Source organism: Podarcis bocagei, assembly GCF_964188305.1.
Source record: "Podarcis bocagei genome assembly, chromosome: 12".
Taxonomy (NCBI): Eukaryota; Metazoa; Chordata; class Lepidosauria; order Squamata; family Lacertidae; genus Podarcis; species Podarcis bocagei.
The window spans coordinates 51,125,241-51,149,678 of NC_138137.1; the positions used below are offsets into that span (position 1 = coordinate 51,125,241).

A 24,438-nucleotide genomic window follows, 5' to 3' on the forward strand; every position below is an offset into this window, starting at 1 on the left:
TTGCAATAAATGATTTGGTGAGGGGGAATGAAAGGTAAAGAGGGCAGGGGGTGGATAGACAGGATATAGGCTTCTTTATATTCTAAGCAACCTCTCCCAAGTAACAATGGGAGGTGCAAAGTAGAGGTGTGTGGTAAGATCTGGGCTGACATGGTATTGCGCCCCCCCCCCATCCAAAGAATTGACAGCCGTTCATACAGTGCGTGGGCGGAATTTACAGTACGTTTGTTTCTCCCAAAGAAAATCCCTGGAAGTGTCGTATTCTCCTCGCAGAGCTACAATTCCTGCCACATTCAAACTGCAGCCCCCTCAGATTCTTTGGGGAAAGTCGTGTGCTTTTAAATGTATGGTGAATACGCAGCCATAGTCAAGGTGGTTTAATGTGGATTAGTTAGTTTCTTCAGTACGGTTCGTGTACATGGGTTCACAAGTGAAAGGATGTATCCCTGTCCCCATAGAGCCTACAGTCTAAAATATCAACTCTTTCATGCCTGGGTTCTTAGGTTTATATATTTATTTCAGAATGTGTATTTCTCTTTACAGGGTAAACCCTTCTGAGGAGGTTCATATCAAAATGGACTATTAAAAAAAAGAGAGAGAGAGAATTCAACATACAGTAATTTGGAAAAAAAATCAGTCAAAGCTAAAAGCATAATTAAAACAGCAACAGCATTAAAATACAGACCTACACACATTAATTAAAAGCAGTGTTAATTAAAAGGTCTTCAAGAGGACCTTTTAATAGCTCTATGGGAAAGGAAACTTCATCAGAGATAGCTTTCCTTCGCTCTGCAGCACTGTTATGACAAGTAGCATTTCATAAAATTATTCCTCTAAAAATTATTGATTCCTGTTCGCTATGGCATTGGGTAATACCCTTTATATGCTGTGCCCTAATTGCATTTGGAGAGGGTGGTCTAGAAGGTAAATTCATTTCTGTTCTGTCAGTACACAGTTGTGTGAAGTAGCTATTCTGAAACAGTATGGCATTGAGGCTAGGGGTGAGTAGAACAATTACTTATTTAGTAGATCAGGGACAAACCTGCAGTCTGCCCAATAGAACAGGTGTAATCTATTTCTGCATTCTTGCCATACAGAAATTACTTCTCCCCAAGCAATTCCCGAACGGGAATTACCTATTTCCTCCCCAAGCAATTTTCATAAATGGGAATTACCTGTTTCCATAGAATAGATAAGTTTTGCGTGCACAGTCTATTCTCGTTCCATGGAATAGGTTTCTCCCTCCAGCATCATTAATCCCAACAGTTAGTTGCCCTTTGGTGTCGGTTGCATTCTAAAAGTGTTCTCTCACACAGCCATCTAAAAACCAGCTAAACAGGCAACCTGCCACATGCAACTCTGAGACCTCAAAATAAACTTTTGATGTATACACAGGCCTTCCTAGGCAATATAGCTCTTTATTTGTAGTTTTGTAAGAGGGGGCAGCTCATATTGAGATTGCCAAACCTAATTGTTTTTAAAAGCAACACTTCTGAGCAGTGGTGTCTGACATAATGGATTGCTATTGTGCTCTAATGGACTGTGGTATTCTGGATTAAGGGTCAGTGAGTTAAAATAAGGGACATCTGGCACCTTTACTGTTTGCCCCCTAGAGGCATTTAGAGTACCTCTGAACAGTTAGTTCTGCAGATATGCACAGTTCTCCTGAGCAGATAATCTTCCAGGGACCTCCATTAAAATACTTGTTCAAAGTGCACTGTTGTGACTGCAATCTCTTCACACAACTTCATATCCACATTTTGTTTTGGAAATTTAAGCCTCTGTAAATTTTCTACAGGCTTATTTTTTTCCAATATACTTTTGTTATAGAAGATACTATAGAGTGACTGCTATGTCACGTAAAGATGGTATAAATAACAGAAAGCTCTTAAAGGATATTTCAGTACAGAGACTCTCAAAGTCTGTTTTGTTTTGAGAAAGCCTACTTAATTAGATGGACAAGTCAACATAATGCTTCTTGCATTCCCACTCATAACTGAGCTTCTTATTTAAAAGATCTTTTAACAAAGGATTGATTTTTCTTTTCAATTTTGGGTGACTCAGTTTGTTAGACTCTTAAGAGTTATAGGCAGTACAACAATCAAAAGCAGTTTTCCAGAACATATTTACAAAGAAAAATGCTTTATAATCAACAGAGCTGTTTTCCCCCTAAGAACTTGTTCCATTTCCTCCTGTGATTAGCAGACTTTGAGGACAGTTAGTGGACTCAGGCTGCAATCCTAAACATAGTAGGATGTAGCTTTTGAGTAAATACATACAGGATTGTGCTGTCAGCAGCTTGATGCGACTTTGCATTGGAAGGTTTCCTGGACCACCTCATGAATGATAGGACTGACTTTTGATCATTGCTATGTGTTGGCTTGAAACATCAATAAGACCAGTTTCTTAATGGGTCTCACTATGGAATGACTGCAGAATCACACTTTAGTGGGTAGTAGAGCTGCAAGACTCTCTTTCTGATCTAATGGTTATGTTTGCTTTTATGTATTATCTCTTCCGAGTAACTGCATCTTCAATTTAAATTAGTGCTTTAAAGATGCTAAAACACTTGGTCTAAGCTTTGACTGCATTAGGAATGTCAAAAGTGTCTTCTCTTCAGCTGAGCATTTTGTGATAAAGTGGCAAATGGATACAAGAGATTATTTTTGGCCTGGCCCCCTCAAATATTTTATTTGTAGGGGGCGAAGGGACCTTGGCCCCTAGGAGTTAGCTCCTGTGGCAGGAATTGTTGTCCAGAATATGTAGCAGAGGGCACAAGATGAGGTCTTGGCTATGTTAAAAAGATTACTTGGTGCAATTGTACAAGTCTATTGTACTCAGCATATTGTACAAGTCCATTGTACTCACAATAGGTTTTTGTCACCATTTCTAATCCTGTTCAGGAGCAAGTTTCAACTCTCATCAAAAGTCAGTAGTCACAATGCTTATGCCTAGCCTTTCCCCTATTGGTTGTATGAAGAACTGTGACATTCAGGGTCAGGGCATGTACCTTGTAGCCAAATTGATGCTTCGTGTAAAATAGGTTTATTTCTAAGAGGGAGGAGAACAAAAATTGCTTGATTCCCACTTAAGATAAATTAAAACTCTGCCCTGCCACCAGTACTGTTCTGTTCACACAGATAAGTTGATGTTTGCGTTCACTCGCTCCCTCTTGATTGGGGGAATTGAAATATATGATCAGATGAGATTTCTGTCCCTGAGAGGTTTGTGAGTTTTAGCGCTACAGACATCTTACAAGCAGAGCTAGCCCTTAGTTTGCGCCCCCTCCAGGAAAACACCTGCAATGTTTTCCTTTGTACAAGAGATACCGTACATCTTTTCCAGTAAAATTTTACCACTTGCTTCCATGATGCATAATCATCTCCCCAGTGGCACACAGGAGATGAGCAAGAAGAGGGTGAATTAGAGACTGCTCTGGAATAGAAGTCATGAAAATTATATCTGCTCACAGGGAGAGGAACTGCTGCCTTGATGAAATGGAACCAATACATCCAACTAGAGAGCTGCTTTCTCTCTGGCCCACCTTCCCAATAAAAATGTGGTGCTCATGTCACCCAGTAGGCAACCTGTATAAAATAATTTTATAAAGCACCATAGAGATATGATTCTGAGAATGGATTAATCTGTTTACTTGAGAATAAGGTTATTACCATACTTCATAGCTGAAAATGGTTCGGTGACAAAAGCAGTACTGTTGTTAGCAACAGCTGTACTTGTCTTAGTAAGCAATGTATTTGATTGTTTTAATTTTTATAATCATGTGAAGGAAGAATTGGGAAACTGGTTCCTTTCCTTGGTATCAGACTTTTCAGTTATTAAAAGTTGCCTTTATTAACGATTGAGCATCCTGATATATTGGTTTGTTCGGCATGAAACTTTAATAACAGTTTGTTGTGTAGTATAGTTTGAACTTATAGTGTTAATGTGTTCTGAAATTAGTGTCTTTGCTTTCAAAGCAAATTGGACTAAAATTCAATTTGGTTGCAAAACCATTTCTAAGAATAAAACTATTAAGCATCAACTATATGCCTATCACTTCTGTTAACTGGTTGGTGCAGAGCTGTAAGTCTATCTTGGATAACTGGTTCTGCTGCAATGTTGGCTTTCATCCATTTCTCATCAGCACAGTTTTAAGAACAAGAAGCAGTAGACAATATACAAAACTGCATTTGTTCTTTGAGATATCTTTTTACACATTGGTGGCCAGGGACAAAAAGGTTTCTGACACTGAATTCTTGCTGTCAGAGCAATTTGTTTAAATCTTATATCGAAGAAAAGGAATGGGAGATGCTGACATCCTCTCCAAGTGTTGAAGTATAGTACTAGTACTGTAAGTCATTTTTGCCTTAAGCTAAAAACTTCCTCTTGTTAGAAAAACTTGCTATGAATTCTTAAGTGACAGGTGGGCTTTGTTTTCTCTGATTAATTTTTGAACATGACGGGACTGGCTTCCTTGGGGCTCGCTCCCAGGTAGAATTGTAGTGTGAGCTCTTTGCACTTGCCAATAACATCTTGAATACAAACATTAGACCTGCGCTGTAGTATCCAACTTCCAAAATTGGGTAGTTTATATGACTTAAATGGAAATAGTGGTCCTATTGTCTGATTAAGATAGTGACAGCTGCTGTTTCTCTTCCATTTTTTGCATGTCACAGTCACACTGTCCACTTATGTGAGTATGCACTCAAGTAGTAGTTCTCCTGATATCTACATTTGAGGAAACAATATTAAGGCAATACCCATTTAATGGAGGAAGTTGCACTGTATTTGGCTCATTACTGTTTGTTCTCCTGTCATGCAATATGGTTCTAATCTTTTAATGAAAAATAAAGACCAGTGATAGCAATCAATGGAATGTGAATATTTGGTGTCCCATTGCTTTTTCCAGTGTATGGGGGAAACTTCACCAGGGCTGAAGATAGTTGTAGGGAATCCTGAAGTGTGCCTAATAATGGTTTCTGAAAAGGGGAGTGTTGTTTGTTTGCCCTTTTTAGTCTTGTTTTGTATAAAACTGCCCTTTCGTTAAAACCATCTCCTTACTTAGATGTGAGGAGCAGAGTGCTGTAGCTTCATCTTGTGTTTGCATGAGTATTCCACCTGGACCTCCTTAGAGGAAAGGCAACTCCCAATCCCTAAATCAAGAGTGTGGAGCCTGAAACCCTACAGACATTGCTACAAACATCCATCACGCCAGCCAGCATGGCCAATAATTAGGGATGATGGGAGTTGTAGTTATTCAACATCTGAAGGGCCACAGGTTCATCATTCCTAATTTAAATAGTGATTCATGCAGGCAATATGCAGTAGTGATAAGGTAGCTAAACGAGATGAGATGCAAGATCTATGGTAAAGCTGCAGGGGGGCAGGGGCCATATTTGACTGGTGCCAAAGAGCTGAAGTGGCAAGGATTTAACCTTTTCTCCCTGTATCATTTCCTGATTTAATTGGGGATTCATTCTGTCCAGTGGGGGACAGGAACTTGCTTTTTTCCAGGCAAGCGATGCTAATAACTGAAGCGATATTGACTGGGAGAAAAGGTTGCTTTATACTGTAAGCCTTGAAAAAGATGAGTGGAGATCTGTTGACTGATCATCCATGTCTGGCTTTGCCTCTAGAATTTTGGGTTTGAGGTGGGTAACATTCCTGTTTCACTCACTAAGTTGCCTTGGCCAGTCATTGTCTCTTACCTGTACCTACCTCACAGAGCAGTTGAATAAAATAAAATGATCTCCCTCCCCATGCAGTGTCCTGAGCTTTGATGGAGGTATACAAATGGAATACTTTCTTCCAGCCTGTTTTCATGGTATTTCTAGTCTTAATGAGTAACCAGTCACAAGTCATTGAATCTTCATTTATGGATTAATGCAAACAACAATTGCTGTAATGTTGCCCTGATTTATACTTTGGATTATATATAAACTCTTCACTTCATTGGTATATTAACCAATGTTTATGCAGATGTGTCCATACTGTTGACTACACAACTTACCATAATTGCTTTTGCAGAAGAAAACAGAAAAGGCATGCATTACATGGCTTGACTAAATCCAAGTTCTACTGTACCTAATTACTTGCAGCACAGTCTGTCATTTATATATGCTTCTTGAAATACTAATAATTAATCAAGCATGGTGTTTGAACACCGAGCGGTATAAAAATGTTTTAATTAAAAATAAAGGTGTTTCTCAGTTTATTTTTACTCTTTTCATCACTACAAGGCAAATGGATGGGAGAAATAGCACTGGTGTGGAAATGACTTACCATGTGTATCAGTTTTTAGAGGAAATCAGTATTTGATTTCAATTGAAATGCTTGTTCTTCTATTGGTTCCTCTAAGTCCTCTAAAACATCCTCCTTGCAGATAGATACATAAGTATATCATATATGACATATATGAGAAAGGGAATGTTGAGTTACAAAGGGGTTTTACCAAAAAAATATTCTGTTTGACCCATATAGTAGGAGTACTTGGGATTATCAGATGGAAGATTTTTGTTGGGCGTGATTTTTATGTAGTGTAAGTAGTGGTTAAACGCCAGAAATTTTGATAATGAGATTATAGGTGTTGTTTGTAACCATATGAAAATACAAGTTGCAAATTAAATAAATTGGCATTTGTTAAACGTGGCTACAGTATTTCAAAGAAGATCAGATTTTGAAGGAGCAAGTGGAGGGAAGAGATAGCTGTTCTTTGGGTCATTAATAGCAAAACAATATTTAAGTAGCACTGAGCCAAAAATGCCTTCCCACTTCAAAAGCCATGAAAGTGGGTCAGCATTTTTGGCTTGGTTCTAAACAAATGTATGCAGATTTACAATTGTAAGTAGTGGAAGCAGCAGCAGTGGCCTTCGCGGGGAGTTTTTAAAATAATTGTTCTGCCACTAGCTGCTGTACTACCCTGAATGATGATGCGTCAGGATATAGCGTTGTTCTAGAGGTAGTGCCCGCCCCCCCGCCACCCGCTGTATATCTTCCTGCAACAATTCCTCTGGAACAGTACTGCATCCAACTCCTTAAAAAATAATCCTTTATCATTCTTTTCAAAAATGTTTGGAAGAGCTAGTTGTGGGGTGGGTGTTACGTTACAATTTGAAAGTGTGCTAATCTCTTTAAACACAGCCAGAACTTTTATATTTTTCTACAATCCCTCCAGAGATGTTTTAAGTACACACTATCTGGCATCCCCTCCTACAGTATGGTGATAGTGTATAATTTATACAGGATAACCTCTGTACCATTTTAAGTGCTTTTTCTTAGTCACTAACTGAGATGGACCATGGGGATTTGTTCCATCTTGCCTGCCATTCCTGTTCCTCCAGCTTCAAATCCAGTTCTTGCTCCAACATTATTTTAAGGCCTTCTGTGCCGTTCACTTGTGATTTCAGTAAGCTACTGGATAGTCTAAAATCAAACCCTTAATATTACTACTGCAGTGTTTCACCACACCTTCAAAATCTGAAAGTTTACATGTTACTGCCTCTCTAATACCTTTAGAGAAAAGTAGAGATCTGCCTCCACAGAAGCCATGGTACATGTAGTTTTTGTAGACTTTCATTAAGTTTGTCCTCCAATATGGGAACATTATCTACGCAAAAAAGTAAAACATTCTCTTACAGTCCACAACCATCTTATATCGTAAGTTTGATTTTTGTGATAAAAGAGGGGATGGAGCACTAAACAAATTAAAGGGGATAGGGCTGCAGCAAGTACAGCCACCTTTCTAAGCCAATAGTGGACTGCTGTTTGGAGAAAATGTGGGAATGTTCAGGGATGCAGGAGAGGATATATTGACTGATTATATCCTTATCCAACTTGTGTTAACAAGTTCCCAAAATATCAGCAGAGTAAAACATTCCCCTTTATCTTAAATTTGCAATGGTAGCGTTTGCTCAGGTTCGCTAGAACCTCTATAATAATCACTCTGGCAATTTCCCCTTTATTCCCTCTTAAAATACAAGACACGACACAGTCCTTTACAAAAGTATAAAAAGAGTTTACTCACATTCTGTTCACATCAGATCCCAGAAGGCAGACAGCTTAATAAAGTAATATACATTTGGATTCTATCTTATAAGAAGATAGTCCCTTTGTCCTCTCTTGGCTGGGAGCCAAGAGGGCATCTTAGCAGATGTTGCTTCTTCGAAGAAAGAGAAGAGAGAGATAGATGGCTGCCCCTCTCTGTGCTTTTATCATTACCTGCACAGGTGAGGCCACACTCACCTCTAGTCCCATGCGGAGGAAGTCTGTCCCAGGAAGTTTACCTGCTGGCTGGACAAACATCCCTCCCCATGTCTAAACATGTACACTCTAGGAATGTTGTAATTGACTGCTCCTGTGTTTCACATCCCACAGAAAATTGTTGTGTATATGTGGGTTGTTTTGAAATTTATTATTGGAGTCCAAAAAGGCATGAAAGGGGAGACCCTATATCTGTTCAGATTGCATACAAACCCATTGTTTGTATCATCCATGATAATTGGAATTGCATGGTGAAGCTGATTTGCCAGGTAGTACAATTGAGGATTCTCACCAATCAGAAGGTTGGTGGTTCGAATCCCCGCAACGGGGTGAGCTCCCGTTGTTCGGTCTCAGCTCCTGCCCACCTAGCAGTTTGAAAGCACATCAAAGTAGATAAATAGGTACTGCTCCGGCGGAAAGGTAAACGGTGTTTCAGTGTGCTGCTCTGGTTTCGCCAGAAGCGGCTTAGTCATGCTGGCCACATGACCCTGAAGCTGTCTGTGGACAAACGCCGGCTCCCTCGGCCTATAGAGCGAGATGAGCGCCGCAACCCCAGTCGTCCGCAACTGGACCTAACGGTCAGGGGTACCTTTACCTTTACAATTCAGGATTCTCCAGCCCCAGTCATGATAGGCCACATAAAGAAACTTCCCAACATGGATTTTACATTGTTCAAAAATAAAATAATTACATTTCTATTTCTATTGCCATAGACATGATTGTACAGGCAATATTCATACTGGAAGAGCTTGAAAGGGGTATGTTAACTTGGGAAGAGTCACCATTTTAATTACCACTAATATATCTAGTTTTGTAAAGGTTTCTTTTGTCCAGCGTTTAAATATTGTGGTTAATAGTGAGCCAGAGCCAATTATAGTTGACTTTGAACAGTCTGTTCAAATTTATAGTGATAAATATACCTAGATATTTCAGTTTCACATAATGCATTTTAATATTCAATAAACTCTTGACTGATTTTTGTGTGTGAGGAGGGATATGAACACGTATTGCCTCAGTTTTTTTGGAAATACACACCCTGTGACAGAGGCAAAGTTGGTTTAAGTTCTTGTATTGCTTGAGCTGTTTCCATGGGTTTTGGTGTAGTTAGCATAATATCATCCATGTACTTTCCGAAGATACAGTATCTTCGTTTAATATTTACCCCTGAAATGTCTGCTGAGGTCCAGATTCTAATAGCAAAAGGAAGTGATGTTTTGTAAGCCAGGATTTGAGCAGATCTGGCACTGAAGTGACTGCAGCTGTAACTATAGCCATATGAGAGACCTCTTCCAACTGCATTTAGATTATCCACTTCCCAGAGCCTGCTAAACAATGTAGGGCATTGCAGGGAAGTTCAGCCGTAATAGCAAAAGGTTCTAGTCCCTAGTGTTAGAATAAGTAAAAATTATAATAAACCTTGCTTTGTCCCACATTTATTATCTATACTATTGGAGTTCAGATAATTAATATGAATGATGGCTTTAGATTAAGAATCAATGCTGATTTTATGTATACATGGTTAGTCAAAAATATTGTGCAGTAGGATTCCACCTGCAACGGATCTTTATATGGCTTGGGTATAGCCACAATTTTAGATTCCAGCCATGTCTGTGGAAGGGAGCCCCTCCCAGATATTGGCTAACTTGACCATATCTAGAAGCAAACTGAAAAGGTTTTCCAGAATAAATAAAATATTCAAAATATTCACAAATGTATTGAAAGGCAATTGGCAGTGTGGTGATTCCTGAATTACCTGATGTGATGGTGGAGAAATAGTTTAATAATGGAATTATTCTAAGCTTAATTTGTAACCTTGTGACAAGCAACCTGAAGAAGATTTAAAGCATGATAGAAATTCTAACAATGGCTGACAGTTAACTTATATTGTCTCAAAGCATAGTGAAGTGGCTCCATCTCAACTCGCCCATTCTGGAGGAACCTTTGTGTGGCATGTTGACATCCTCTAGAAGCCACTCATATTTTTTGCTCTCATTGTTCTGCATTGTCGCCCCAAAACTGCAACAGCAATCTGATTTGGGACTTAATGCCATGAATATTTAAACACTGGGTTTTAAATATCGGTGCTGATTCAGGTGTAACATTAGGGCCGCTTTATGTATCATTTTTTCCAACATGGCAATAATCGTGCAACATGAAACCAGAGGTGCAAATCATAGCAAAGCTGAGGGAACCTTCAGGCAGGTGTTTGTCACACTGGGAGTCCACTTGGGCTGTTTATGTGCCTTGTAGTCTGCTCTGAATTCTTATGTATGCAGGAAGTACATGGTTCTGATTATATTTGTTAATATGCTGAAACATATCATACCATAGAAAAACGGCTGTCTCAACTTCTCATTAAAGGTTCACTGCTTACTTACTTCTTTTTTCAAATTATTTTTATTAGTTTTGCAAATTAATACAAATCAAACCTAATTAAATTTAATACAATTTTTAGAAATGAAGTTTCCCGCTCCTGTTGCCAACATATGTCCTTCTCTTCTGTTGTTGCCACATCCTTTTTTCTTGAAATCCACTTAAAATCTTCGCTAGATGTAATCCATTCTCACCACTGCCAATAAATCATCTTTACAAACAATGTTCTTTTTAATTTCCATAGGTAAATTCCTTTTCACATGTGTAGTCATTCAAATCAATATTCTCAGACCTGTTGTGGAGGAACATCTCACTGCTTACTCTCCAGGCATTCTGCTTCCTTGCTGGGGTTTGCCTTTCATCAGGGAAGTGAACCTGCCTCATTCTGGAGCTCTGTACCCACTAAATTTGTTCATTGATTTTTCTCATCAATAACTTTAAAAATTATGCCCAAGTTTATATGACTATTGCAGTAGAAATGTTGTTGAGAATTCCACTTTTTCCTTCCTTAAATTATAATAGCATTCATATGGTTTGAGGCATTTTTTTAAAAAATTGTTTTTCTTACAGCTGTTGGCGAATCAGAAAGTGATATCTACATGCGATTCATGAGGTCACATAAGTGTTATGATATTGTTCCAACAAGCTCAAAGCTTGTGGTCTTTGACACTACACTACAGGTGAGTTGTCCATTTTCAGAATCCATTTCCTAACCATTAGTTGCCTTATTAATAATATACATGGGTTGTGGCCTGTGATACAGATGACCTTGTTTTCAGAATGCAATGCCTCAAAGATATTTTTAAAGTTTTTTTTAAAAATGTTCTTCCTCTTTGAATCAATAATTAGACATCAGTCCTAATGACCAATGGAAGTTCCCTTCCTTCTAAATGGAAAAGGGTTAGTGACAAAGTGCCTTTGTGTGCTTGTGAAAATGGAACTATCAAATATGTTCTAAAATCATATGTTGAACAGATGCCTATCTTTTGCTAAAATCATATGTTGAACAGATGCCATTATATGGCATAAGGTTTCAAATACCTTGGTAAAGTAACTTTTAAGGATTGCATGCCAGTATTTACAAGTAAGCCCACTAAACTATAATTTTTATATACCTACCTAGGATCTGTCTGGATGAAGGTCATTTTAGAATTTTTTAAAATAAAAATGTCATAATGAAGCCAACACTTAGACTGTGAAGCTCTATATTAACATTTTTCACTGTAGCATCATTTTAAAGTTGAAAAGGAGCACTGAATATAGCAGAATAGGAACAGAGAAACAGCATGGAACAGATTTTCTGAGAGACGTATATTCTTCTAACATGACATTTTAATATAAATTAGCATTTCCAGTTGACACAAAATACACTCCTTCTATATTCGTTGACTTTCAAAGTCACATTGAATTGTTTACAATGAAAAGTATGTTACTAAAAATATATCCTTTTATAATGTAGTTGCATTATCTTCTTGGACCTGGTAGGTAAATAAATTAACCTCTTGTCTTTGATGATAGACAGATCTTTTTATACAATGCATGCTTTCATAAAGTTGGGAGGTCAACACTCAAACCTTAAGACCTATATAGAACAAAAGTATATTATCCTCCAGATAGCCTGAAGGAAACCTAGTCTTCCATTCTTTACCATTTTTTCTCACGATTAAAGTCTTAACATGCCAGTGGATTCAGGTGACCTTCCCCCCCCCCGAAGAGCTAAGTTTGCACGTCATGCTAAGTCATAGTTGATTTTAAACACATGACCTTACCTCTGTACAATGCTGTGTGTGGCACAAACGAGCCACAACATGGCTTGTCATATTTCATACAAATGAATGGTAAGCTAGAAATAAGCCAATAACAAACATTTGAAACAAATTAGATTTACTTGATCTGATAAGCCATACAATAGCTTGCTTTGTGATGCACATAGCACCCACCAGAGGTGGGGTGCGTCACACAGTAGGTTAGGAGTCACATTCACGATTAAGCCATGTTTTAAAACAAAGTATGGCTTAGAAATGGATGGGGAACATTTTTTTCAGCTGGGGAACCAGATTCCATTCTGGACAACCTCCCACAGGCCAGTGGTGGGTGAGGCCAGAGGCAAACACAAATGCAGCAATGAATGTGATTTTGTACATGGCGGTGGGGGATATTCATTGGCTAATACTGCAGGTTTATTATAAAATACCGTATTTTTCGCCCTATAGGACGCACCTAGATTTTTTTGGGGGGGAATAAAGGATTTTTTTTAATCCCCCCCCCCCAGGTGCGGGGCTGGGGTGGGGGAAGCCCGAGCTTCCGCCGACCACAACCCCCAGAACAGACAGCTCTGGGAGCTTGTGGGGCTGGGGTCGGGGGAAGCCCGAGCTTCCCCCTCCCCCAGCCCCCAGAACGGGTCCCAGAGCGATGCAGAAGCTGCCCGCAGTTTCGGCAGTGCTCTGGGAGCTTGCGGGGCTGGGGTCGGGGGAAGCCCGCCGGCAGCCTCCAAACCACGTCAGGAGACAGCGGGATGGCGCGCTGCGCCTCCCCGGTGTCCCCCAAGCTTGCGGGGCTGGCGGCGGGGAGAAGCATTCTTCTCCCCGCCGCCAGCCTCCAAACCAGGTCGGGGGACAGCAGGATGGTGGCGTTCCACCTCGCCGCTGTCCCCAGAGCTTGTGGGGCTGGCGGTGGGGCTCTCCTGAAGCCTGGAGCACCGACTCCTCTCGCTCTCCAGGCTTCAGTGAAAGCCTGCATTCGCCCCATAGGACGCACACACATTTCTCCTTCATTTTTGGAGGGGAAAAAGTGCGTCCTATAGGGCGAAAAATACAGTAAGTGTTTTCCATGTCCTTGAGTTTGGGAAGCTGCCAAGAACTAAATCACTGTTCCGGTTTGTACATACAAGTGTAATGCCAAATGGATATAGAACAAGTGAGAGTGGTGTTTCAATGTATCCATGTTGTTTCTTTAGGCTTGAAACTCATCCATACCTTTCTAGCAAATTGTAGCTGTCATGTCCTCCTCAGTATCAAGCTGTGTGATAAGATTTTTAAAAATAGCAATGCTCTATGTCCTTTTTTTGGTGGGACGCGAGTGGCGCTGTGGGCTAAAGCCTCAGCGCCTAGGGCTTGCCGATCGAAAGGTCGGCGGTTCGAATCCCCGCGGCGGGGTGCGCTCCCGCTGCTCGGTCCCAGCGCCTGCCAACCTAGCAGTTCGAAAGCACCTTCGGGTGCAAGTAGATAAATAGGTACCGCTTACCAGCGGGAAGGTAAACGGCGTTCCGTGTGCTGCGCTGGCTCGCCAGATGCAGCTTTGTCACGCTGGCCACGTGACCCGGAAGTGTCTCCGGACAGCGCTGGCCCCCGGCCAATAGATGTGAGATGGGCGCACAAACCCCAGAGTCTGTCAAGACTGGCCCGTTCGGGCAGGGGTACCTTTACCTTTACCTTTATGTCCTTTTTTAAAAAAAATGCTGTTTTATTTTGTCTTTCAGGTAAAGAAAGCTTTCTTTGCCTTGGTAGCAAATGGTGTCCGAGCAGCTCCTCTGTGGGAGAGTAAAAAACAAAGCTTTGTAGGTAAGATAACGTATATTAGTATAAAGTTTGGAGAGAGATATTTAATTCATCTCCACTAAACAGTGGAATCAGATATAGTGGTGGGTTGTGGGGGTTTTTGTGCTTTTGCCTTCTCTTCAATTTTTTATTTTATACTCATGAAATACCGTCCATATCTGTTTCAGACATAACAGGAAGTCTCTGCTTTCCCACCTGTGTGGGGGCAATGGGGAAGCTCACTCAAATAGTGAGACACAGTGGCGTCCCATTATCTCTAACATGGGCTTCAAATCATAGAATAGGTGATGGAGAGGGTCTGCAACACTTAGTGCTTTTGTGGAGGAAGCTGAATTCTTGGTTTTTTTATACTGACATTTTAAACTGCTCGGAAATGGGATGCTTAGTGTATCATAAAAGCAGGGCAGGAAAAAATATTTTAAATTCCAAGGAGTCAGCATTGCTCTTTCAAGAGCCAAACATAGAAAGAGCTGAAAAGGTGCAAGCAGCAATATTTCAGGTGCTTTTGAATTATCTTCAGCTTTTCTGAAAAGAGAGAAGTAATTTCCATTACAAGCAAATTCCTGTTGGCTTTATTTCTAAAATCCCATTTGATTTCTGTAACCCCCCCCCCCAAAAAAAACCCATCTTTCTAGGCCTCACTTCCATGATAAATATGCAAGAATCTAATCTGTAGCAAGACACTACTGGTTCTGACTGCATCTTAAGTGAACGCCATTGCTTGGCTGTGTCCAGTCTTTTTAAACACATGGAGCCCTCCAGACCTTTGCTGCTTGAAAAATATTTCTGATTTTAAAAACTCTTGTATACCTGCCAGCAGTGTTGTAATAAAATCCGTGCCTGGACTTGTAATTCTCTCATGCATAAAGACATGAAATTACATACCTAAGAAGAGGATGCAGATGTGATTTTTAATTTTTTCCCCAAAAAAATTCTCCCATTGTACTGTGGCCTCTCCCCTACCGCCTTGGGGACTATTCCGTTGGAATGCCAAACTATAGCTTGACATTATGAGAACATACCTCATACTTTTATGCTCCCTTGTGTGCCAAGATTTGAATTTTCCAGTCACTGCCAGTTGGTCTGAACCTGGTGAGCTAATGTTTATAGCAGGTAGCCACTGTGGTACCCTCCAAATGTTGTTAGATTCCCTGCTGGAATAGCACTGGCAGGGAATTTCACCAAAAAGTGTAAGCCCGGGGTCACCAACCAGTGGGCAAATTTGGAATTTAGAAAGAGGACCATATGCACCAGTTTTAAAATGGTTACCGTGAAGATAATGGGCATAATGGCTTCACATCTTAAAGAGCAAAAGAGAGAGAGGACCACAAAATGGTGCTGACAAGCTTTCCCATCAGCTGCCCCATCAGTGAGAGTGGGAAGCACCTATACTGGCCACAGCTATGCTTGCTCACAGTGAAGCTCTTTTCAGCTCCTGATGGAAGCGTGGGCATCCATTCCTGGCATCAAATGAAATGTGGTCATGTTGAAGGGTGTGTTCAGTTTAGGAGAGGCTGAGCCGGTGTAAACAAGAATTGACTAGGAAGAGCAAACACTCTCCTGCATTAGATTTTTGAAAGTAAACTTCCTGAGACCTTTTGAAAATAACATAGGGAGGTACTGGTTGGCAGCCGCTGGTGTAAATTACGGATTGGATTGCTCTTACTGTTTTAAAGCAGCTAGTAGGTGCAACAGCAACGGAGCCAAAGAATGTTGCTTCTTCCCAGATTTCTTGCATATAAAAATGCTAACATGTTCCGTATGTTCTAGCTGTAATAGTAGTTCCTTTCCATTAGAAACTCAGCCTGCAGTCTGACTGCATCACCAGAAGTTTCTACAGTACAGTGGTACCTCAGGTTACATACGCTTCAGGTTACATACGCTTCAGGTTACAGACTCCACTAACCCAGAAATAGTGCTTCAGGTTAAGAACTTTGCTTCAGGATGAGAACAGAAATCATGCTCTGGCGGCCCCATTAGCTAAAGTGGTGCTTCAGGTTAAGAACAGTTTCAGGTTAAGAACGGACCTCCGGAACGAATTAAGTACTTAACCCCAGGTACTACTGTAATTTACAGTAGGCCTATGGCTACAGTTTTGTTCGGCCTACTTGTGTATAACTAAGTAAAGTTGCCAAGCTCTTAACTTTCTGGATTCAGTTTGATTTATTCACCAAGTTCTGTAAACACTCATTCCTGACCATTGGCTATGCTGGCTGAGGCTGATGGGAGTTGTAGTTAAACATCACATTGGCTACTTCTCGTTTATAATTAACCAGAAAATGGAATCATCTAATCTTGGCATTCAAGGGAAGGAGTAAGCGTGGAAGGTTGAGGTTCCTGATCCTAAACCAAACAACAATTAGGAGTTGTTCGGTGAGGACATTTTGCTAGAGTTGTGTGACAAAATAGATCTTACCTGTTTTACAGATGTGAAATGCTATGTCCCTTTATTATGTAGGAATTATGTTTATGTAGCTCTGGTGATTCTTGTAAAAGGCAGGCAGTGTCATGTACACTCATATTTCCAAGCTACACTAGGGAAATTTTTTTGGAACTTTTATCAATTAGGGATGCAGTATTTAATTTATTTTAATTTGTTAATTAAAAACTGTCTAAATATGATCTGAGTCTTTATTTTGCATTGTTTTCTCTTGTTACAGGAATGTTAACTATTACAGATTTCATTAATATACTGCATAGATACTATAAGTCTCCAATGGTAGGTACAACCTCATAAATAAAATTATCTTTAGTGAAACTGTATCCCTGAAATAAAAGCATTGATAACAATATATTTGATAATAATATATTTTTTTGTAATTGGGTGGGTGGTTGAAAGAATGCTGCCTTTTGAAGAGGAAGGAAAGTTTTGCTGCTGAATGGTACATGTGAAATTAAGACCCCCACCTTTTTTGTAGGTATTTGGGCAAAGGTTTCTTTATCTTATATCACTCATTAGTTATTGTGTGCCCCAGTTACCCATCTTTGGAGTGAGGAATAAGAGAGATGATAAGAACCATTATTCCTGGCTTTATATCAAACTTGATACTTTAGGTTAGTGTTTCCTAAACTTGGCTCCCCAGCTCTTTTTGGACTACAGTTTCCATCATCCCTGACCACTAGTCTTGCTAGCTAGGGATGATGGGAGTTGTAGTTTAAAAAAAACCCGGAAACCAAAGTTTCGGACACATCGCTTTAGATCATGGGTAGGCAAACTAAGGCCCGGGGGCCAGATCCGCCTTCTAAATCCCAATCGCCTTCTAAACCCAGCCCGCAGATGGTCCGGGAATCAGCATGTTTTTACATGAGTAGAATGTGTTCTTTTATTTAAAATGCATCTCTGGGTTATTTGTGGGGCATAGGAATTCCTTCACCCCCCAAAAAAAATATAGTCCAGCCCCCCACAAGGTCTGGGGGACAGTGGACCGGCCCCCTGCTGAAAAAGTTTCTGACCCCTGCTTTAGATAATTGCACGTCTCTGATACTGAAGGAGTTTGTTTTTTATTTCTCTGGTGCATGGGGTAGCTGGCTTAACCATGGTAGTTATAAAATGATATGCACAAACCAATATAAAAAGCAGAAATAACATGGATGTAACACAAAGTATGCAGAAAATATGCACAGTGGAATGGAGCCAGTGTGGTTTAGTACATGGAATAAGTGTTGGACTGCAGATACCTTGATTCAAAGGCTGGTTTAACTGTGAAAATAACTAGTTCTCCTGGGGCAAGACACTCTAGGGCACTAGGTTTGTTGTAAGACTGAAATGAGCCAACCCCTCCACAGTTTCATAATATGAAGTTAGGACACAAATTTATATGCAGAGATCCCACTTATCCACCTGCTCATTATCCAAAAATTTCACTTATCTGAACATAGTAATACCCAAATCTTTCTACATACAAAGCTGATTGATATCCAAACAACTGGAGTTTGCCCACTTCCTTCCTTGTTTGTGCTTTGTTGGTCTGCAGCAGACATTTTCGGACAGAAACCATGGAGAGAGGGAGGAAGGAAAGAGAGTGGACAAATTAATTTTGTCTTTGTCTCTTTTTTCCTGGTTGGCTGCAGCCCTTTTATGAAGAAACATGGTGGGAGAGGGGAGAGAGATCATGGGTTAGAAATGTTCACATAGGAAATAATGGAAATCACCAGTTTGTTATGCAAACCCTTGCCTAATGAACAATTTCCTGGGTACACATTGTTTTTGGTAAGTGGGAACTGCATGTAGTTGTACAGGCATGCTGCTGGGATCCAGGATATATCTGCTACATAGCAATCGTGATTGGTATCCAGCCTGTTAGTTCCTGTTGTTTGTTTCAGCATAGCAGCTTTATCTGAACATGCCAACTGTTCCAATTTGAAAGTCTTCTGCCTTGCATACAAGGTTGAAATGCACTTTCCTATGTGCTTTAATGCCAGTAAGTTCCAGTTCTCCCTACAGTCAAGCACAGAGCATATTGTTGGAACCATATAAATTCAGTTATAGGGGGGAAACCATTTTTGGTGCACTTTTAAGGAGAAGAACTTCCTTTGTTAGTTTTTTTTTCAGGAAATGATCAAGTTGTGCAAGGAGAGGAAACAGCTGACCATTTGGTAGTTAAGTCTGATCTGCTACTTGTCTTTCCCTGTGTACCTGATGCATTTTGTTGGAACAGAGACAGTGAAAATTTAGATTTCTTTCACCTGCGAGTATACAGCCTGATCCTAAAGAAATCTATCGCTGGAATGGTGCACAGACACAGTGGGTCAAATGCTTCCTTTTATGATGCCTGTCAGCCATGACACACATTTGTCTATGTATCCAGCTCTCCCAATACTGGCTTGGCTAGGCAAAACCCTGTTAATTAACAATCCTGTACCAAGGAGAGTTTTGGGAAATTCTCACCCAGCCTAAAGTCAGGCAAATCTTATCAGATTTGGACACAATGGTATGAAACAGAGCTTTGGAAACTATAGTTGGGCAAGGAGCCTGAAAAGGAACTGGGGCTGGATTTCCCATTGAATTGTACCTGCTAAATCTTTGGCTGCAGGGCTCTATTTATAACAGATACCTATTACTTGTCAGGTGCTTAGATTTCCACTGATTCCTAGGATGTTGCATATGTTAATTGTCCCCGGTCCTTGCTTCTGTCTTTAGCTTTCTTCACTGTTTCTGTGCCACAAAACAGCTGTCTACAACTAATCTATGGCCCTTCTCCTGCGGAGGTGATAGGGCTGTACTACTTTAGACTGCAGTTTGGAGGCTTTCTCTGCTGAATATTCCTCCCTACACATTTAGAAATCTAGATGTTAGGGAGAAGAGTTCTATTTTGCTATGTGGATGAAATTTCATGGATGGAGCGCCCCCAAGCAATCTCAGTGCTATAGCCCAAAATAAATTTACCACATTAGTAAAAAACTATGCTGGTCAAATGGTGACTTATCACCAGGATAGTGCTGACCTATGCATTTCTGTTGCGCTGATGTAGCTGTTCTACTGTGACCAAAAGCATCATAGTGATTTATTGAATTTAGGTAACAGTTGCCTGTAGCTCTTCAACAATGCTGGTTTTTTGCTTGTAGCATTGCTTCAATCACATTTTCCCCATCTTGGCTTAGTTTGTCTAGAACACATGGTGTAAACATGGTACCGTCCAGATTTTGTGGACTGCATCAGCCCCAGCCAGCAGCTGCAGTAGTCTGGGATGTTGGGAGTTTTGGTTCACACTCACTGGAAGGCACTAAGTTGGCTATTTCTGGCTGAGGGAATGTTTGTTGTTAGTAATCCTTCAGTTGCTAAACAAAGTCAACAAGTTATTTGACATTGAAGTTTGCCATTGTTCTAAAAGAAATAGCAATAAGAATTTATTATATTTGAATAGTTGAAAAGGCTACTCTGAAAAGTACCTATTAATTGTAGGTTTGTTTGTTTTTAATTTGTTGCAGCAGGAGAAGCAAAAGTTCTTTATTTTTGCATAAATGACCGTCAGACATTTAACTCACTGAAAATGAATAGTCTTGCTCTGTCAGTTACTGAAACCATAAATTCACTAAATAGTGAATGGAATTAATCATGGTGTAAATATAATTAATTTGGCGCAGTTCAAACAATCCTTCATATAATGGTTTGGAGGATCAGGCATAAACTGCAGGCATACATTTGCCCTTTTTGCTTACTCTCCTCCATTTCTGGTTTTCTGTAATCTGAATTGGGTAAATAATTGAATAGAGGCAACCAGAAAATGGAGGAGGGAATCCACAAAGGGGAAACATATGAGCCTGTGGCATGTTCCTAATCCGCCAAACCTTGAATGGGCCATTATGTTCGACACAGTGGGTAGATGTGATGAGAGATGAAATGCAACTTTGTGAATTTTAAGTGTAAACTTAGCACTATATCTTTTTGCACTTTGAAAACCATAATTTCAATTTCAGAATCATTAGATGGGTGCATTTTGTAACTTTAACTCCCTAGAAACCATAGTTACTTCCTCTCCAGAGTTATTGTCCCCTTCCCTTCCTTGTTTTTCATGCTACATATTCACAGGCACAAACCATGTTCATTGATGATCCCAGCTCAAATATGAATACAGCTTCTGTTTTACAAAGGACGCCTAGTTTGCATTGTTGAAGTGAATTTCAAGAAGAAGAAAAAAGGAGTAACATCTGGAGAGTGAAGGAAAGGGAGCACCATTAATGAGCATGACTCCTGATTTGCAAACCATGGGTCTGTAGAGGAGCCAGGAATTTTAAATTAGCACTGCAGCATTTTCAGCATCAAATAAGGGAGTGATCGTTTTTGTAAGGCAATAAAATCCAGCTGTACCACTGCTGTAAGAGTTGCATGCATTCCAATAGCTTATAAGTGTTTTCCATATTTGCTGATGTGTATGGATTCAGGGTTTTTTTACTCCCATCATGAGGAAAGTTGGAGTATTATAAGTAGAGTTTCTATTTTGCATTAGAGTGCCAAGCACCCATGCCAAGGGATTTCTGTACAAAGTTCAAGTTCTTTCCATTGCTACAAACATTCCTGCCATTACTCAAATCATTACTGTTGCAGTAATGTCAACAAGTCAAACTCTATATACCAAAATTGGTACTTGGTTTTTAAAGGGTGCTGCAAAGATTCATTCCCTTTAAAGAAGATTTCTTAGGCAGAGAAAATGAAATATGCTTCTTAACTCTTGTGGCTTGCATTCTTTAGAGCCCAGTCTAAAATTCAACATTCAAGAGCTCTTTTAACCCCAACTTCTGAATTATTGAAGCATGGTGCCATAGTGTCAGGAGATGGCAAAGTTGTAATTCACTGTCCCACCTCTGCTAATGTTATTTGGGAACTGCAGGGAAAGATGCTGAACTCAAAAGTGTAACATTCTGGAATCTCCAGTTCTTTTGCTCCTCCTGTTATCTTGGGGTCTGGTAGCAATTTTATGTCAGGGTAGGGATGATACAGTGGATCTGCATATGTATGTTAGTGCAAAATGAGTGTGCAGAGAGGGCCTTTACCACACACAAGTGTATAAGATTCTACAATGATATGCCAGTATAACTTTGAAGATTCATTTGCACATCTTGGACAAGCACACACGACACTACTGGGCATGTGTTGCAATCTCCTTCCCTTCCCTTATTAGTGTTAACTATGTTGCAGCATTTTGTCTGCACTAGCATTAACTGTAGTTAGCTTTGAAATTAGGGTTTCTACCTGACATGGAAAACTGCTTAGTTTAACGCAGATGTAATGCTGCAGTATGGGGAACACTAACCAGGGAAGGATGGAAGTTTCCGAGCCTGTGGAATGCTCCCGATTTTCTAATCGAATATGACAAATCAAAAGTGGCATTTTCAAACTTAATTTTAAAGTAAGTGTCTTGTAAAGAATGCATGTAACTACCCATAACTGTACACAGCTAGTGATGGGGATAAGGGGCTGCTGCTGACACTCAAGTTATGATGTAATCTTAATCTACATAAGAAAATGGAAGATGCCCAACTTTTCTGCTTCAGCAAGATTTTTTTCATTATTTTCTTGACAGCAGAATGAATATATTTTGTTAGCAATTCATTCTATACCTGGTTATTTCAACCACTTTTCAGCCAAGTGCTCTGATTAGTTTTATTAGTGTAGGAAAATAAAATTTCATTTTCAAAACATGCAGATGAGGAACTCGTTCATCCCAGGGCTGGCGTTAGCAATTAGTATTTTCCCACCACCCTTAATTCCTGTTTGCTGTAATGTGCTTGCAACAGAGCATAAGAAAATGATTCAAATTAGAATGTAATTGTCAATTCCAGTGGCTGTGTATGCAGAAAATCTAAGTATTTGTTCAGGATTTGGGTTTAGTTTCCAATTTGTCAGCCTTTCATTGCATTTTAAAGTCACCCATATTACTATAGTTAATCTCAGCATATTAACTATGTGCCTCAGTCCTAATTACTTGAAGGTAGATAGCCTTTAGTTCACTGGCCATTTTAAAATTATATGCTAAAGATTTGAGCTTTAAACCTGTTTTTTTCTTTGCAGGTACAAATCTATGAATTGGAGGAGCACAAGATTGAAACATGGAGGGGTAAGTACCCTTTGAAAGATATGCACTAAGAACATGATTCACAAACCTGTTATGCAGTACTATACTATGTGTTGTCCTTAATAGGGGAAAGACTATATAGTTCAGTGGTAGAACATCAGCTCTGCATGCAGAAGATCTCAGGTTAAATTCCCAGCATCTTCAGCTTGGGCCAGGAGACACCTTGCCTGAAACCCTGGAGAACCGCTGCCAGTGAGTGTAGACAATATTGAGTTACATAGACTAATGGTCTGACTCAGGAATAGTTTCCTATGTTCCCTTAGCCTGAGAACCCAGATATACTTGGGCTCTGCCATGGGCTGTGGAAGAGATTCCAACACAAGTGTGAGTGCTGGAATCCGTCCTAATTGCTCATATCTTGGGAAAAGCTCAAGTCTGTTTGTAGTCTGTAAAATTCTAAAGGGATTAGCTCATATTAAGGTCTTTCTTTGCAGGAAGGATAAAATTACAGGAAGGTAGGAGTTGGAGGTGTAAAGCTTTAGAGACAAAATTAATGCAGGTATTTTGGAAAAGCTCAAGTCCTCATTTTGGCAAGAGTAATGGAAGTAGTAAAAGAGATTACTGGATATGATTTGTTGAATCCTAAAATATTGCTTTTGGGATATTTGAAGGATCATCTATTGCTGGAGGACTTTAAAACGGTGAATAGTTTACATGATAAGAGTTATCTTGGAAATCCCCCTGAAACTCTTTATTATCATCTTCATATGAGTGAATGTGTTATTTCTTACAAAACTTTCATGTTGTAAGAGAGGATGATCACCAGGCAAGTTTATTGAAAAGTGTTTTTTTAACAATCACTGCAAGATGAAATATCACAATAACATTCACCTATATGTGTTATATATTTCTGACTGGTGGTGTAAATTTTAATTATTACATGTTGCATGTTTTGATTTAAATATGGGTAATAATGGCTTTTTGTATTTATATTTTCATAAATATAAATTGCCTCCCTTTGCCTCTTTCCACCTTACCAACTCACTCCTCAGGAAATGATGTTAGATAAAAAATTGAAGATCTTTCAAAAAATATTCAACTTGAAGATGTGTCTTCAGGACATGCTATACATTGCAGAAAAAGTTGGAAGTTCATTTATTACTGCAGGTGCCTTAGAAGACAGCCTTAAAAACAAAAAGCACTTACATTAGTAATCTGAAACACTTCTTTAAAATGCCCTCTGCTCAGCCTTTGCTATCTACTCTTTTATGGTACTCATGTGTATTAATATAGTATTATAGTGACCTCTAGTGATTGCTCTTATGAACCACTGCCATTCTTTAGTAAATCATTGATTGTCTTCACTTTCATATGCCGGGTTCGCTGCTAAGAGTAACACTGGTGTGTGTGTGTGGATATTTCATGAAATACTATTTTTTTATTATTAATTTATGAAGCATTGGTTTTGTTTTTAATTATACAGAGCTTTATTTACAAGAAACCTTTAAGCCTTTAGTGAACATTTCACCAGACGCCAGGTAAGATGCTTTTCTACTTTTGATTTCTTAAAAAGTAAATTGTGCTAATACATCCATCACACAGCTGCAAGGGACACCCTAAGACAGATAGTGCATGTTAGCAATTGGTGTTTCTAAGTTTCTAACTTCAATTAAGTTTCTAAATTGCTGATAGGAACCTTTATGGCTTATCTTAGAATCTTTGGGGTTTTTGAATCT

At 39.6% G+C, this 24,438-nt stretch overlaps 1 protein-coding gene across 1 annotated transcript in view; it reads left to right on the top strand.

Moving 5' to 3' along the window:
• The window catches only part of PRKAG2 (protein kinase AMP-activated non-catalytic subunit gamma 2), a 205,445-nt gene that overhangs the window by 170,975 nt on the left and 10,032 nt on the right, over positions 1-24,438 (top strand). The window contains exons 6-10 of the mRNA XM_081163991.1: positions 11,203-11,312; positions 14,111-14,192; positions 16,850-16,908; positions 22,699-22,744; positions 24,186-24,240. Of these exons, the coding sequence (XP_081020117.1) occupies positions 11,203-11,312; positions 14,111-14,192; positions 16,850-16,908; positions 22,699-22,744; positions 24,186-24,240 (352 nt within the window). The remainder of the gene's footprint in view (positions 1-11,202; positions 11,313-14,110; positions 14,193-16,849; positions 16,909-22,698; positions 22,745-24,185; positions 24,241-24,438) is intronic.